The 14,241-nt window shown below is 32.2% G+C and overlaps 1 protein-coding gene across 1 annotated transcript; it reads left to right on the top strand.

Annotated features, from left to right (window-relative positions):
- The first annotated feature begins 3,040 nt into the window (after positions 1-3,040).
- On the top strand, positions 3,041-13,536 carry LOC114167135 (uracil phosphoribosyltransferase). The gene is made up of 12 exons (XM_028052107.2): positions 3,041-3,232; positions 3,460-3,552; positions 6,451-6,529; positions 7,497-7,555; positions 9,048-9,125; positions 9,392-9,473; positions 9,663-9,711; positions 9,908-9,969; positions 12,463-12,530; positions 12,717-12,772; positions 12,844-12,891; positions 13,360-13,536. Exons 1-12 carry the CDS (start codon positions 3,113-3,115, stop codon positions 13,415-13,417), a joined length of 852 nt encoding a protein of 283 aa, XP_027907908.1. The 5' UTR covers positions 3,041-3,112; the 3' UTR covers positions 13,418-13,536.
- The last annotated feature ends 705 nt before the right edge of the window (positions 13,537-14,241 follow it).

Raw genomic sequence — 14,241 nt, 5'->3', positions numbered from 1 at the left:
TTTTAAGTGACATTAACTTCATTATTGTAGTCCTTGAATTGAAATGATACTTTATGAATCCACTGTCAGCAACATGTGCCAAGTATAATACAAATAAATGCTAACCTAAGATATATGTTTTACACATGGAATAAAACCTCTGACCAAAGCATAATAAGTCTTTAGTTTAATGTTATTTAATATGGATGAAATCACTTTCATTTATGAACATGTTATATTAAAAGAACATGAAGAACTAAATGAATTCATTGGTAGACCTATGTGATTACTCAAAAGGCCTATTTGATATTTAAAACCCCAAAAATTCAATAATTTGTTTCTAGACTGCGAATGTGTAGTGTGTCCATTAAAGAAAGCAAACCCTGAACCCTAACATGTATTTATGGAAAGAAAGGATACATGTTTACTAATGATAATAGGTGGAAGGTGGGTGTACCTCACAGTAAATGAAAACATTAACTTATTCTTCTACATTGTCAATGGATGTTCATCGCACTTGCCCAAACTGCTTGAAGATAAATGCAACATTGAAGTTTTAGTGGATGTGCAAATTCTTCGTAGCATTGAAAAACCTCAAGTAGGATGGTAGGAAATATTCAGCGGCCTTCAATGTTGTGTATATGGTGGGCGACGAAGTGGACATGTATCAACCAATGTAATAAGAGACAACTTTTTGGGGGAAACTTGACGTGACCAATAAGGTAAGGGAAATTGTGTAAAAATGTTATTTCTTGGTATTCATATAAATTGAATCTTTAATTCACAAAACTAATCACTTCACACTTATCCCACAAGGTAGAATTCCTATATGAAGCTTCTGAGGTTTAATTCAACATGCAATTTCATTTCGTCTTACACTGTCCAATGATTGTGATTACCTTCTTTGTTTGTAGGAACCAAAGAACCAAAGAAAGCTTGAAAAAATGGAACCTTGGGAGCCACTTGACATTGACGAGTTAAACTTCCAAGCATTTATGCAACACTACAACTCCAACACTACTTTCATCCTTTGACTCACTAGTAATTTCCAAACGGTTTTGATGAACCGAGAGTTTGAGGAAGCATAGAGTACACAACAATTATGAAGAACATAGATGCAACAACTTATGCATGAGATTTCAATTCAAATGCTTGGAATTAGGCCAAGAACTTCATCAAACACCATGATTAACATCCACTTGTAATGTACTTAGACACATAATTTACATTCATTATGAAGATATCAGTCCTAAACTGACACAACGTGCAACTTTAGTTAATGATGGTGACATAAAAAATGTCACTATACTGTCAATTAGAAAATTTGTTGAAAAAATACCTTTTGTGGCTTGTGTTGTTGAAACATAGGCATGTTTCCATTATTATATTTTATGATAGTAAGATTATAATAAAATATATACAAAATAATCATAAAAATAAATTACTTACTTTAAGTAATTATATAATAAAAATACTTTCAACTTTTTTTATCATTTTTATTGTTTTCTATGATTTATTTTTTATAATTATGAAACTTGAAAGGTTGATTAATGAAATAAAATTTTTTAATATATATATATATATATATATATATATATATATATATATATATATATATATATATATATATATATTAATCCTGATATAAAGATAATTTGTTTTTTTTGTACACATTTTTTTTTTCAATTTTATATTTAAATAACTGTTATTTTAAATTAAAATAATTATATTTTAATTTTTATTCTTTAAATAATTATTTAACAATAATAAATATATAAATTATTTATTTTTATAATTATTTTTAATAAAAAATATTTTATAGTTTAATAATTTTTTGTTGGAATTAGAAAAAAAAAAGTAGACAAACATACACGTAATAATTATATAAATATTTTTTAAAATAATATAGAGCATGTAATAATTTTCTTTAATGTAGTTTTTCTTTTTTTATCTCTAAGAATATTACGAGATTATCTTTAATGTTTGAGATTTTATTTGAGAAATCTAATAAAAAAATGTATGAAAAAATATATATGATATTTTTTTGTTATTATAAGGAGTAGGAAAAATATTTAGAGTTTTAAAGGTGAGAGTGAAGTTTATAAATAAATATAATGAGTGAGTGAATGATTGTGGTTGTAGGTTTGAAGAAATAAATAAGAATACGTTAAAAAGTTTTTGGAGTATTAATACTAAAATAAGGTGAGGAAAGTTATTTAGTCACGTGTTGAAATTATTGTGTGGTTGTAGGTTTGAAGAAATAAATAAGAATACGTTAAAAAGTTTTTGGAGTATTAATACTAAAATAAGGTGAGGAAAGTTATTTAGTCACGTGTTGAAAATAATGATGTTGATTTTATTTATTTCATGTTCTTTCAAGTTTTATCTTAACTGTGACTTTTATGTGTATTACTTAACAATGTAGTTCTGTATGAGTTGTTGAAGGTATGGGTGTTAGAGTGTGATTCTATTAACATGATTTTGTGTAAAAAAATAATAATTTGTTTTGATGTGTCACTGATACCCACCTTTTAAAGATGTATCACTCTAGTTCCAATTCTTGAAAAAGTGTGTTAATCAAGTTCTTTATAAACAAAAATTACTAAAGTCGTTAACTTAATTTATGACTTTTACCACTAAATTTTGATATAAATATCAATACTTAATTTTGTAAGTCATTTTAAATATAACGGTGTTAATTTTTTGCCGAAAAGAACTTAATTGAGACATCTTTTCAAAAGTTATGACTCAATTGATACATTTTTAAAATTGGATACCAAACTAATATATCTAAATCAAAATGGATAGGGTACCATCTGACTAATTAAAAAAAATTAAATATATTTTTAGTCCTTAAAATTTAATCCAAAATTAGAATTTATCCCTGTTAAAAACTTTAATATATTTTAGTCCCAACATTTAAAAATAAAAAGAAAAACTTAAAAAATGAAAAAGGACAATCCTTTTTAGTGAATTATATGGTAGTCCTTTCATTGTCAATCATGTCAATTATGGTAACGGTCCTGAACCCATTATTGATGGCTTCTTCTACGGACGAACCATTATTACTCTAGAAATTTGACATATCTTCTTCCCCATAGGCCACAACACATATTACAATACAACACTATTCATGGCTTCTTCCCCCGTTATCTTCAACCTTACTCTCCCTTTTACCTCCCATGCGCCACCAGTTTCTTCAACATGTCACACTCTTTCTCTTTCTCACTCCTCTCTCTTCACTACCCCAAAGGCAATCATCATAAATTAAATATTTCATTTCCCTTTTATTTCGTTACATTTATTGTTAATTAATTAATTCATTAATTATTATTCTTGTTGCTGTTATTTTTTTATTATATTCTTTTTATGGGTATGTTTGTTCCCGTTGGATTCGATTCTTGATTCCAAAATGTGCACCCTTTTTATTCGTTCTTTTGTTATTCTTGTTGTTGCTGCCTACTTTCTGTCTCGGCTCAGATCGTATGCTCCAGTGCTCAGCGGCGCACGTGTGGTGTGGTGTACTCTCATATGACCATGGAGGAGAAGCTCCCTGCCGAGAACCGAATGCTCGTTAGTGTTCTTCTCTTTTTTGTGATTTTGTGTAATGTGATGGTTTTGGGTCGGGGAAGGTGAAATGGAGTGAGTGACGGCAAAAAGTTTTGTTTTTTGTGTTGTTTGTGGGTGGTGGGTGGTTTCGTTGGTTTATCTCTTGGTTGGGTTTTACCTGTGGGTTTGGGCCATTTTTTATATAGCTCTTTTGGTTTCGGCTTCTGGGTTTATGGGGTTGTGGTTTATATTGAAGAAAAATGTGTTTTCTTTAGAAATTTATCTATGATGGCTTTACTGGTTGAAGATCTGTTGTAAATTTTTTTGAATTGTTATTGTTTCTCTTATGGTTTTGGCTTCTGGCTTTTGTTGGATTTATTTAATTTCTTTTTGGTTTTGGCTTATGGGGTTTTGGTATCCGACAAAGGAAAATGCAGGGAAGGTGGGCAGAGTTATTTTTTTAATCCTTTGGAGATTGATCTATGGTGGGTAAGTAGTTAATCTATAACAATATATAAAAATGATTTCCTCTTTTGTGTACTTATGTACGCATTTTATAATATTAGTTTTATTTTTAATTATTTAAAATTAATTATTTTAACAATAATTTACTTTTAATCATTATTCTAAAAATCTCTTTTGTCTTAAACTATTATTTTAAAAACTTTTTTTATACATATTTTATTTTTTTAATTTTATATTTAACAACTATTTTAAAAATCAATTATATATTTATTATTGATCTTAACTTAAATTTCTTGAAAATTAAAAAATGCGAACATACAGAGCACCTGCGTGTTCGCTAGTTGATATAACGAAAATTTGTTTGTTATTTTTTTGTTTAATTAATCGGATGGTACCCACTTTGGTACAAGTGTGTCAATCTGATATCCGCTTTTAAAAAAGTGTCAATTATATCCAAATTTTTGAAAAAATGTTTCAATTAGGTCTCTTTCAGAAGTCAACGTATCACGTGTCAGTTTGTGATTTTTTTTTTAATTTTTTTTAACTTTTTTTAATTTTTTTAATTTTTTGAAAAAAAAATAAAAATGCCATTTGTCTGGTCCCTGTTAGGGATGGCAACGGGTCGGGTCGGGTACGGATAGTATGATACCCGTACCCGACCCGCTACAAAAAAATCCGCCCGTTACCTGCCCGTTTACCCGCCGGGTATCCGTTTAAAAAATATCCGCGGATATTTTTAAAACCCGCGGGTATCCGTGGATACCCGATACCCGCAAATATTTTAAAAAATATGTATTTTATAAATTTTTTAATATAAGATTATAAAAATAAAATATAAATTAAATTAAATTATAATTATAATTATAATTATAATTAAATTTGACATAATAAAATATACTGTTACTTCTAATTTTAATTAAATTTAACTTAATAAAATATAAATTTAATTTTAATTTTAATTTTTTGCGGGTAACGGGTACCCGCGGGTACGGATAGTATGATACCCGTATCCGACCCGTTTATAAACGGGTATTAAAATACCCGCTACCCGCTACCCGCGGGTAATAAATACCCGCGAGTAGTAACTATCCATCGCGGATTTTATCCACGGATATCCGCGGGCACGGGTATTTTTGCCATCCCTAGTCCCTGTGTGTGACACGTGACATTGTTAGTACCACGTGGCATTGTAATGCCACGTGTCAGTGTCACTATTAGAGGTCATTGTGTTGATTTCGATTTAGTCTCCGTATATATCTTTTGGTTTCAATTTAGTACCTATTTATGTGTATCTGATTCAATCTTGACCTAATTTTTTTTAATAATTAAAATCTATTTTTCTAAAATTAAAAGTAATTAAGTATAAAATTTTTACAAAAAATAAGTATTTGATATTTATATTAAAATTCAGTGGTAAAAGTCATTTTATTAAGTCATTTTTAATAAAAACAAATTAGTATAACATTCAGACAAATAAAAATTTTGGTTTAAAATTAGTAAGAGACAATATTATTCTATTTTGAAAAAAAAAATAATAATTAACAAAACATAAGTAATTAATAAAAAAATAATTAATAAAGTAATATGTTAAAAAATCATTTTTAATAAAAAATATTAGTAAAACATTTATACAAATAATAAATTTGGTCTGAAATTGAGAGAAACAATATAAATATTAGTACTTAATTGTGTAAAAATATTTATACTTAATTAGTTTTAATCTTATAAAAAATGGATTACAAAAATATTTTACTTATTAAAAAAATTGGGACAAGATTGAATCAGATACACATAAGTAAAAACTAAATTGAGATAAAAGACATATATAGTGACTAAATCGAAATCAACACAATGACACCTGATAGTGACACTGACACGTGGCATTACAATGCCATGTGGCACTGACAATGCCACGTGTCACACACAAGAACCTGACATGTGTTATTTTTTTTCAAAAAATTAAAAAAAACTAAAAACAAATTAAAAAAAATTAAAAAAATAAAAAAAAAAACCACATACTGACGTTAGTCAACTCCGTCTGGAAGGGATCTAATTGAAACACCTTTTAAAAAGTTAGGATGCAATTAACACTTTTTCAAAAGCGGGTACCAGATTGACACATATGTACCAAAGTGGGTATCATCCGAGTAATTAAACCTATTTTCTTCGCTTATGGCTTTGGCTTCTGGGTTTATGAAATGTTGGTGTGTTTTTGTTGATGAGAAAGAAGTGGAAAAAAGGAGCCAATTTTTCTTCTATGATCATTTATCTCTCACTGCTTAAATGGTTAATTTATCTTTGTATTGGTTGTTGAATTCCTTTGGTGGTTTTGGCTTCTGGGTTAAACGGGTTTTGCTCTGGTTTGGTTGCCGAGGGAAATATAATGGAAGGTGTGGATGTGTGTTGGTACTTTCTGGTGGCCTCTTTGATTGATTACTGTTTGTTGGATTTCTGAAGGTGTATGTGCCTCCTCATCCGTTGATCAAGCACTGGGTTTCAGTTATGAGGAATAAGCAAACCCCTTGTCCCATCTTCAGTGAGTAGCAAAGTTCCATTTTTGAGCAATATTCTGTAATTTTTGAGTTCAATGTTAACCTGGTATTTGCTCATTACATCTGACATAATGCTGAATGAACAGTATCAGATCATCACTTTAGTTAACTTAATTGCTACTTTCCCATTTAATGCTTAATGGTATTGTAGCTTCTTGACAAAAAACGTGCTGTTGGAATTTGACAAGACTGTGAGTTTTGGCAAACTGTTGATTCAGTTGGAGCAACTGCTTTCATGAATTGTTACTGTTAAGTGGGCGAACAATGAATCAGTGTGTCTTGTTAATTGTTGCAACCACCAACCGCTAATCCTATCTGAATGCCTTATTGTCGAGCGTGATTGATAGCTTTGAAATTTCATTATTCACAGTGGCATTCTTATCTGCAATCTGTTGTCACTGGTAATCAGCATGAAAGAAAAATGATGAAATTAAGTATGAGGGGGAACCGGAACCGGAACATCTTAACTAGACTAGGATGGTGTTTTTCCCTTAGGAAATCAAGTTCTGAGTAGGATGTACTAGTGAGTTGCATCATCAATTTTGCATTCATTGAAATGTTCAATTTCAAAGGGTACATTTGGTTTGTGTTATGTTTTCATTTTCAATTGATAGGTATGTTATCGGCATGAATTACAAAGTGTTATTTAACTTCATTGTTTCAAAAATTTACAAAGAAAATGGTAAATCAACAAACTATTGTTTGAATCATTTACTTTATTGAAAATGAGAAGCTAAATGAAACAATATGGCATTTTGGAGAGAACATATAAACTAAAAATGAAAACAGAATATAAGCCAAATTCACAGAAAGTTTTCCAACTTCCCTTCATTCTGCTTGTTTTATTTATTTGCTAATCTCAATATTTTACTAAACTTTAAGATGACTTGATAAAATTCTGGATTAGTTAATCAAATTATTCACTAACAGTTCAAGTTTCTAATGTTGTAGGAAATGCGATGGCCGAGTTGGGAAGGCTACTAATGTATGAAGCTGCAAGGGATTGGTTGGTTAGTTGCTATTTCATAGTTCCTACTATATGATTTGATGTTTCTATCTTTGTTTTTTATATAACCATAAAATGTTACAAATTTGGAGCTATAGTTTTATCTTTTTGTGGTCAATTCTAAAGGGAATACTTTACAAACTTTATGCTGTGTGCCAACCATAGATGTTATTCATGTGCTGTTATACCATTCATAGCTAGGCCTGGAAGCAGGTCTTAAGGCCGCACTAGTGTTGGTTGTTGGATGTAAAAACATGTTGAAACTAGGAATTTATCAAGAAGGACTTTTGGGGTGTCAACTTGTAAAATCATGTCTTTTTGCTTGTCAACAAAATTATCACGTCCACCTATGAAACTAGGGTTGTAAAAGGTGGAGTTTACATTATTAAATCAAGGTTGTGATCGTATATTAATAAGTGAAAACAAATGAAACCGTCATCATCTAGACTATTCAAATTTCCCACAGATAAAGAATTTAGGAATTTAAATAAGTGAAAACAAATTGGACCCTCATCATTTAGAATGAAGAAGGCTGAATAATTTTGTGCTATAAAGAAAAGGAAAAGGTGATATAATTTTTTTAACTCAAATTTTTATTTACACTGTCAACGGTGCTATCTGCATCCACCTTTTGTTTTGAACTGCGAGACAGCTCTTCGAGGATTACTGACTTACATCATCCACAACTCTGCAACATTAGCGTCCCCAACACCCATGCCTGTATCCATGCTTCTGTGGCGACCTAGTACTTGATAATTGCCCTGGTTTGCTATTTGTACCTCTCCTGTGGTGTCATCCACACCTCTTTTTTCCCGCATGCCCTTGATCATCGTTCATTGCAGTGCTATATACACTTGTGTGGAATTTCCCCACACACATGGACAAGATGCTAGAACACAAGTCAACAATAGAGGTGTGGCCAATGTTACAAAGTTGTGTTGGGGCGCCTATATGCATGCACATTTCCCATACTTTTGTGGGCAAGATCACCACATTGTGGGGCACATGCAACACCTGAAGCTCTTAGAAAACAACCAAAACATGACAGTAAAAAGGGAAAAGATGAGATCCTTATCTTGTTTTTTGCTTCTCTAGGTCACTAGCTTTTGTTAATTGCTTGCATGTGTCTTTCTTTGGTTCACGCATAGCTGACTTACTACACTAAATGCATAACAATGTTTGGTCTCATGTGTGATAAATAAGTTTCCCTATCAATTCCGGACTGGACATCTTAAGCATGACCCTAGATATTTGTTGGTAGTCTGAAACTGGCCGTTGTAGCTTGAAACTGGAAATTGTCACTTATTGACAGTTGAACGATTTAATGTTATTTCTTATTCCTTTGTAGTAATTTTCTTGTTCCTCTATTAATTTTTTCACCTATTTTGATTTGATGATATTTCTTATTCCTGTGTGTTAATTTTTTCACCTCCCTTAGTTGGACTCATGACCTTGGATTTGCACTTTCTCTTTTCTGCTTTGCTTTCTATATTTAGCCCACTGTTTCTGGAGAGATTGAATCACCAGTGACTGTAGCCTCCGTGGAATTCATTGACCCAAGGCAGCCTGTTGCTGTAAGTAGCATATCTGGAATTAAATATTTGTAGAGTTCTTGTGGCCTGATGATTAAATATTACAGGAACTTTTGTTTACTTGTACTTAATTATGAATCAGTTTAGGGGTGTAATCTCTTTGGCTAAACCATGCTCATGCTTTTGGCTTTTCTTTCATTTTGTTGACATGGGTCATTATTGATCAAGCCCAAGTCATTTTGGCTTTTTGTGGTGTTATGCATTGTCTTTTTGCAAGCTATTACCTAAATCATTTACTAATTTTTCAGGTAATTCCAATCTTGAGGGCAGGCCTTGCTCTTGCTGAACATGCTTCATCAATCTTGCCTGCAACAAAAACATATCATCTAGGTAATAATACATGTAGTTAATGGAAAGAAGGGGAAATGCAAATGTTTTAATGTTTTTTTCTTTTTGTAATTTGAGAGTCTAGATGCTATGGATTTTGGTATTATGTATTATGCACCTTTTAAAATTAGGGCGCATTTCTTGTCTGTTCCTTAAATTGAATAATTATACTTTTATACTTCTATGGTAAAGGAATAAGCAGAAACAAGGAAACCCTTCAGCCAGCAATATATTTGAACAAGTAAGAAATTTATATTTGCAAGAAAAATATGCTTTTTAGTCCAATATTTTCTTTTTCTTTTCTCCTAATGGCTTAGATAAAGCAGCCCATTGTTCTACAAAGTGCTGGAGCACATTTTGACACATTCTTCGCAGCCCATTGTTCTACAAAGTGCTGGAGCACATTTTGTCACATTCTTCCTCGGTTTTATTTGCAGGTTACCTGAGAAATTTGCTGATGGATGTAAAATTTTTGTGGTTGATCCTATGCTGGCATCAGGTATGCATAGTCTCATGTTTAGCATTTGTTCTTATCTAATGCATGTCATCCATCTACAATGCATATTTTTATCTTTCTATAGTATGAATTTGTTTGAAGGTGGTTCTCTCAAGGTTCTTGTTAGAATTGTTTATGAACCTTCATGTGGGATCGAATCACAGACTGACACAAGTTTGTCCAAAAATAGTTTCTCAATGATAGAGTTTGAATCAAGGTTGTATTTTAAATTGAGAACAAAGATACTATTTAGGGATCTTCTTAATTTTCATTTTATCAATTAGTATATTTCTAGTTATGATCCTAATAATTAGGGATACATTTATATCCTTTTTAAAAGACATAACTTTGTTGACATGCTAACAATGAAACATTATTTTTGTAACCTTTTTTGTTAATCTAGAAGAACCTCTGTCAATGATTCCTCGTAGATTGAATACCTTGGCAAAAGCTGTAGGTCAACCTGAGCTTTCATCATTGGGATGTGTAGTATGGGTGACTTATGGAGAAGAACATAAATAACATGTCTCTTCACGTGATTAAGAAACAATCCTTTGTGTCCTGGGTTGAATGTAATGAGAGGTGATGTTGGAGAGAGATGACGGGTTTCTTGATTGCATGACTCTTGGACAACATACATGGGTGGATTTGATGTGGAATAGGTGAGAACTGTTAGAGAATTGGGATCCTGCATGCGAGAGAAAAGAAAGGATGATGGCCACTACCACCACATCCTTCTCGATTACCACGACCTTGCCATGAGTTCATATTACTATTGAAAATTTAGCTTATTCAAAAGTATCTTCACTTCTTGTAACCAGTTAGCCTCTAGGAATATATTAAGATCTTAAACAGCTGACTGGGTTTGAGCACTTTGTGATATCATATCATGATTAGTCCTTTTAAGAAAACTTATGAGCAGAATCATACATTCATTGAATGTCAAGAGCAAAAGTATTGAGCCTTCCTCAAAATGAGCAACATGTCTTTAAGTTTTTGCGGAGAATCTCCAACAGTTTTGGTTCCAATTGAATGCCACAAATTGCACTCAGTTCAAAGTCAAGTTTCTTCCACTGGATATGTTCCTTAATTGATATAAATTTAACTTCAAGATAATCATGGTGGCTCAGAGCTAGAAACCACTTTTCTACAAAGGTAGACCATGAAAACTAACTTTTACCATTTAGTTTCACTATAGTGGTGATGGGTGTACCAAAAATTGAAAAAATTGGGCTTGCAGAAGTCATTTGTGGAAACAAGTAGTTTTCAAGAAGAGTAACAACTTTTGGACGTGCTACCTACCCAAATAGGGATAAAAGAGCATGGCAAGACTTGAAATAGGTCCATGGAAGGCTGATGAGACTGACAGTGGTTGCATGTCGAAACTCAGATGACTAGACAACGATGTGAGTTACACATACTTGATAGGGACAACAGAGAAGCTCTGTGTGGGGAGGCTTCAACATTTGGCGGATTTTGGGTTAGCTTCAGAAGGTGAACTAGTTCTGAAGTTTGTAAGGAAAAATGTCACCAAAAAATGGTGATGGTAATGATTGGCAGCAGCCAGTGGAGGAGGAAATGAGATCAAAGTGACAGTGGGGTCAAATACGCTTTGATACCAACTTTATTTGAAAAAGTGAAAAATGCCTGAGTGTCTTCCCCATAACACTTAGGAAAACTATTAGTTGATGCTCTGAACTCTCTCTACATATGATAGACTATTTGGAGGTGCAAAACTGTTTAGCTGGACAGAATATCTTGTTTCTGTTTCGTTAGTTAATTCGGTTTCTGTTTTCAGTTCTAATTATCTTTGTACCCTTTTGTTGTCACCTATATAAGAGTGACTATTTTCTGTGTATTATTGATGATTACTTGTGGATGACTTGGGTATTTTATAATGAAGCGCAAGACAGATGCCTTCAAGAAATTCAAGCATTGGATGGTCTTAATGCTGAACTAGTCTAGTAAGAAGGTCAAGCATCCAAAGGAGAAGAATGGTATGAAGGCTGAATAGAACCTTGTTAAGAGAGATCAAGGTGTATGTTGTTGCGATCTAAGTTGGAAAGATGCTACTAGGGTGAAGCAGTTAACACTAGATGCTTCTTGTTGAACCTCAAGAAGTGTATTGAGGTGTGGTCTAGGAATCCTGCGGATTACTCGTGGCTAAAGATGTTTGGGTGTTGAACTTACTAGCATGTTGATAAAGGTAAACTTGAATTCAAAGCCAAGAGTGTTGGTTGGTTATGGAAGCCGAGTGAAGGGGTTTATAGTTTGGTCACCTTTCAGAATAGGGTGATCTGAAGTAGAGACTTGCATCATCTCCATGTTGAGTGTTCTTTATTTGTTTATTGGTTTTTGATCTTCTGCACATCACAAACTTTACCTGCAATGTCAGTGAATCGATTCTTGAGTCACAATTTTAGAGCAGTCAAATATAAGAAAATGACACCTGTTCCTCAATTATTTATTTCATCTGTTATTTTGTATGAATTTCAGGTGCTACTATGGTGGCTGCTCTGAACCTCTTAAAGGAACGAGGAGTTGACAACAAGCATGTTAAAGTGGTAATGAATAATAATCTGTATATATTCTGTTGCTAGATTTCCTTTAATAACCATAAAATTTTAGTTCTAAGCCAACATATTTCTTTTATTGATTCGGATGCCAAGAAACTGTAGTGGTAGAACATTTAATAAGGAAATCTATTTTTAATAATACTATGAATTTTTAATGGATTTATCACATTGCAGATATCAGCTGTTGCGGCTCCTCCGGCTCTTCAAAAGCTTAGTGAGCAGTTTCCTGGGTAAATATCCAAACACTTCTTCAAAATTCTCTTTCTTTCAAGCAATAGTTTCTAATTAAGATATTTTGCAGGCTTCATGTTTATACTGGAATAATTGACCCTGAAGTTCATGAAAAAGGGTTGGTGCTCCCGCAATATTATAATTTATTTATGTTTAAATTATTCGTTTGAATAATTTGACTTATTTACATAGATTAGAAAAATGGCAGTTTCTTCCTGCAATTCCACAAATTTCTTTCTGCACCCCATATAAATAATCTTCCCATTTTACCCTCTTTGGATTATGGAACCCCGAAGTAAAAATGGCTTCCGGATTACACAATTCAAAGTTAAAAACGACTTATATTGTACAATTCAGAAGTGTTTTTTCTAATTAAAAAATGTTTTTTAGATTAGTCCGAAAGTTATTTTTGACATCTGGATTACACTATTTCGAAGTTAAAAAATAACTTTTGTTGGGTTGTACAATCTAAAAGTGCAAAATGGAAACTTTTTTTATAACGGTGCTGGAAGAAAGTTATGGACTACCCAGAAAAATTTATATTGTTGTAACATTGTTAATAAATGTATTTTATCTGTGTGCTTAGGTTCATAATTCCTGGCCTTGGAGATGCAGGGGACCGGAGCTTTGGTACAGATTCATGAAATAATACTTCATCTTCACACTTCTTAGGTGCCATTATTTTTCAATTTTGAGGCCCAAAATTTGTCTGTAATTTTTCGGATGGATAGTATGGTACAGTTCAATGGCACTCTTTCGTTCACATAGGTGTTTCTCATTATTCTTATTCTTATTCTTATTATTTAAATTACATAACAACCTTCAAAGGTTAATCCCTTTTCCTCTCACCATAATTCCAACCATCATATTAGCCATAATCAATCTAAATTAGAAGAGAAGAAAGAAATGAAAAATCCCACAAATGACAGTATTTTACATTTTGAAGTCACCCAAAATACAAAATTTATGGGAGTGCGGGTTGAAATTATGTAGGTGCAGAAAGAAGCTATCCTATGAAGAAAGGAAGCTAATGAGTGGGAATGAAGTCACCCATTACCCTCTAAAATGGATAAGCTATTCTTCTAAGTCTGATAGGGAACTCCACAACAACACATTCTGTTTCAAATTAGCACAAGAAGAATCAAACATGAATGAAATGAGGAAAGAGTAGGGGATTTTATCATATATATTTATCATAATACAAAAATGGTGCATGAGGTTAACTAAAGGTGATGAGATGCCTCTAGCCAATGGGCCTACAACAAGAGCAATGACTAGGAGGATACAAGAGGAATGGGTTTCCATTGCACAAACAAGGTCTAAGATGAACTTCACATGGATTAAGGAAGATGTGAAGACCTAGCCTAAGACTTTTTATTTGTAAATATTAGAATAGGGTTTATTTTTTGGGCCTTGTATTTTGGGCTTAGTAGAATAGAGTTTTGTTTGGGCCATGTATTGGGCCTTG

This window comes from Vigna unguiculata, chromosome 10 (assembly GCF_037176805.1).
Source record: "Vigna unguiculata cultivar grain cowpea cultivar isolate G323 ecotype 2 chromosome 10, ASM3717680v1, whole genome shotgun sequence".
NCBI classification, from domain to species: domain Eukaryota; kingdom Viridiplantae; phylum Streptophyta; class Magnoliopsida; order Fabales; family Fabaceae; genus Vigna; species Vigna unguiculata.
The sequence above is the reverse complement of the archived record's forward strand: the minus strand, read 5'-3'. Positions and strand labels throughout refer to the sequence as shown.

Excerpts from the sequence above, each read along its gene's own strand:
- LOC114167135 (XM_028052107.2), top strand. The coding sequence starts at position 3,113 with ATGGCTTCTTCCCCCGTTATCTTCAACCTTACTCTCCCTTTTACCTCC. Across the intron at positions 3,233-3,459 it reads CTCTCTTCACTACCCCAAAG|ATCGTATGCTCCAGTGCTCA; the intron begins GCAATCATCATA and ends GTCTCGGCTCAG. Across the intron at positions 12,892-13,359 it reads CCTGAAGTTCATGAAAAAGG|GTTCATAATTCCTGGCCTTG; the intron begins GTTGGTGCTCCC and ends CTGTGTGCTTAG.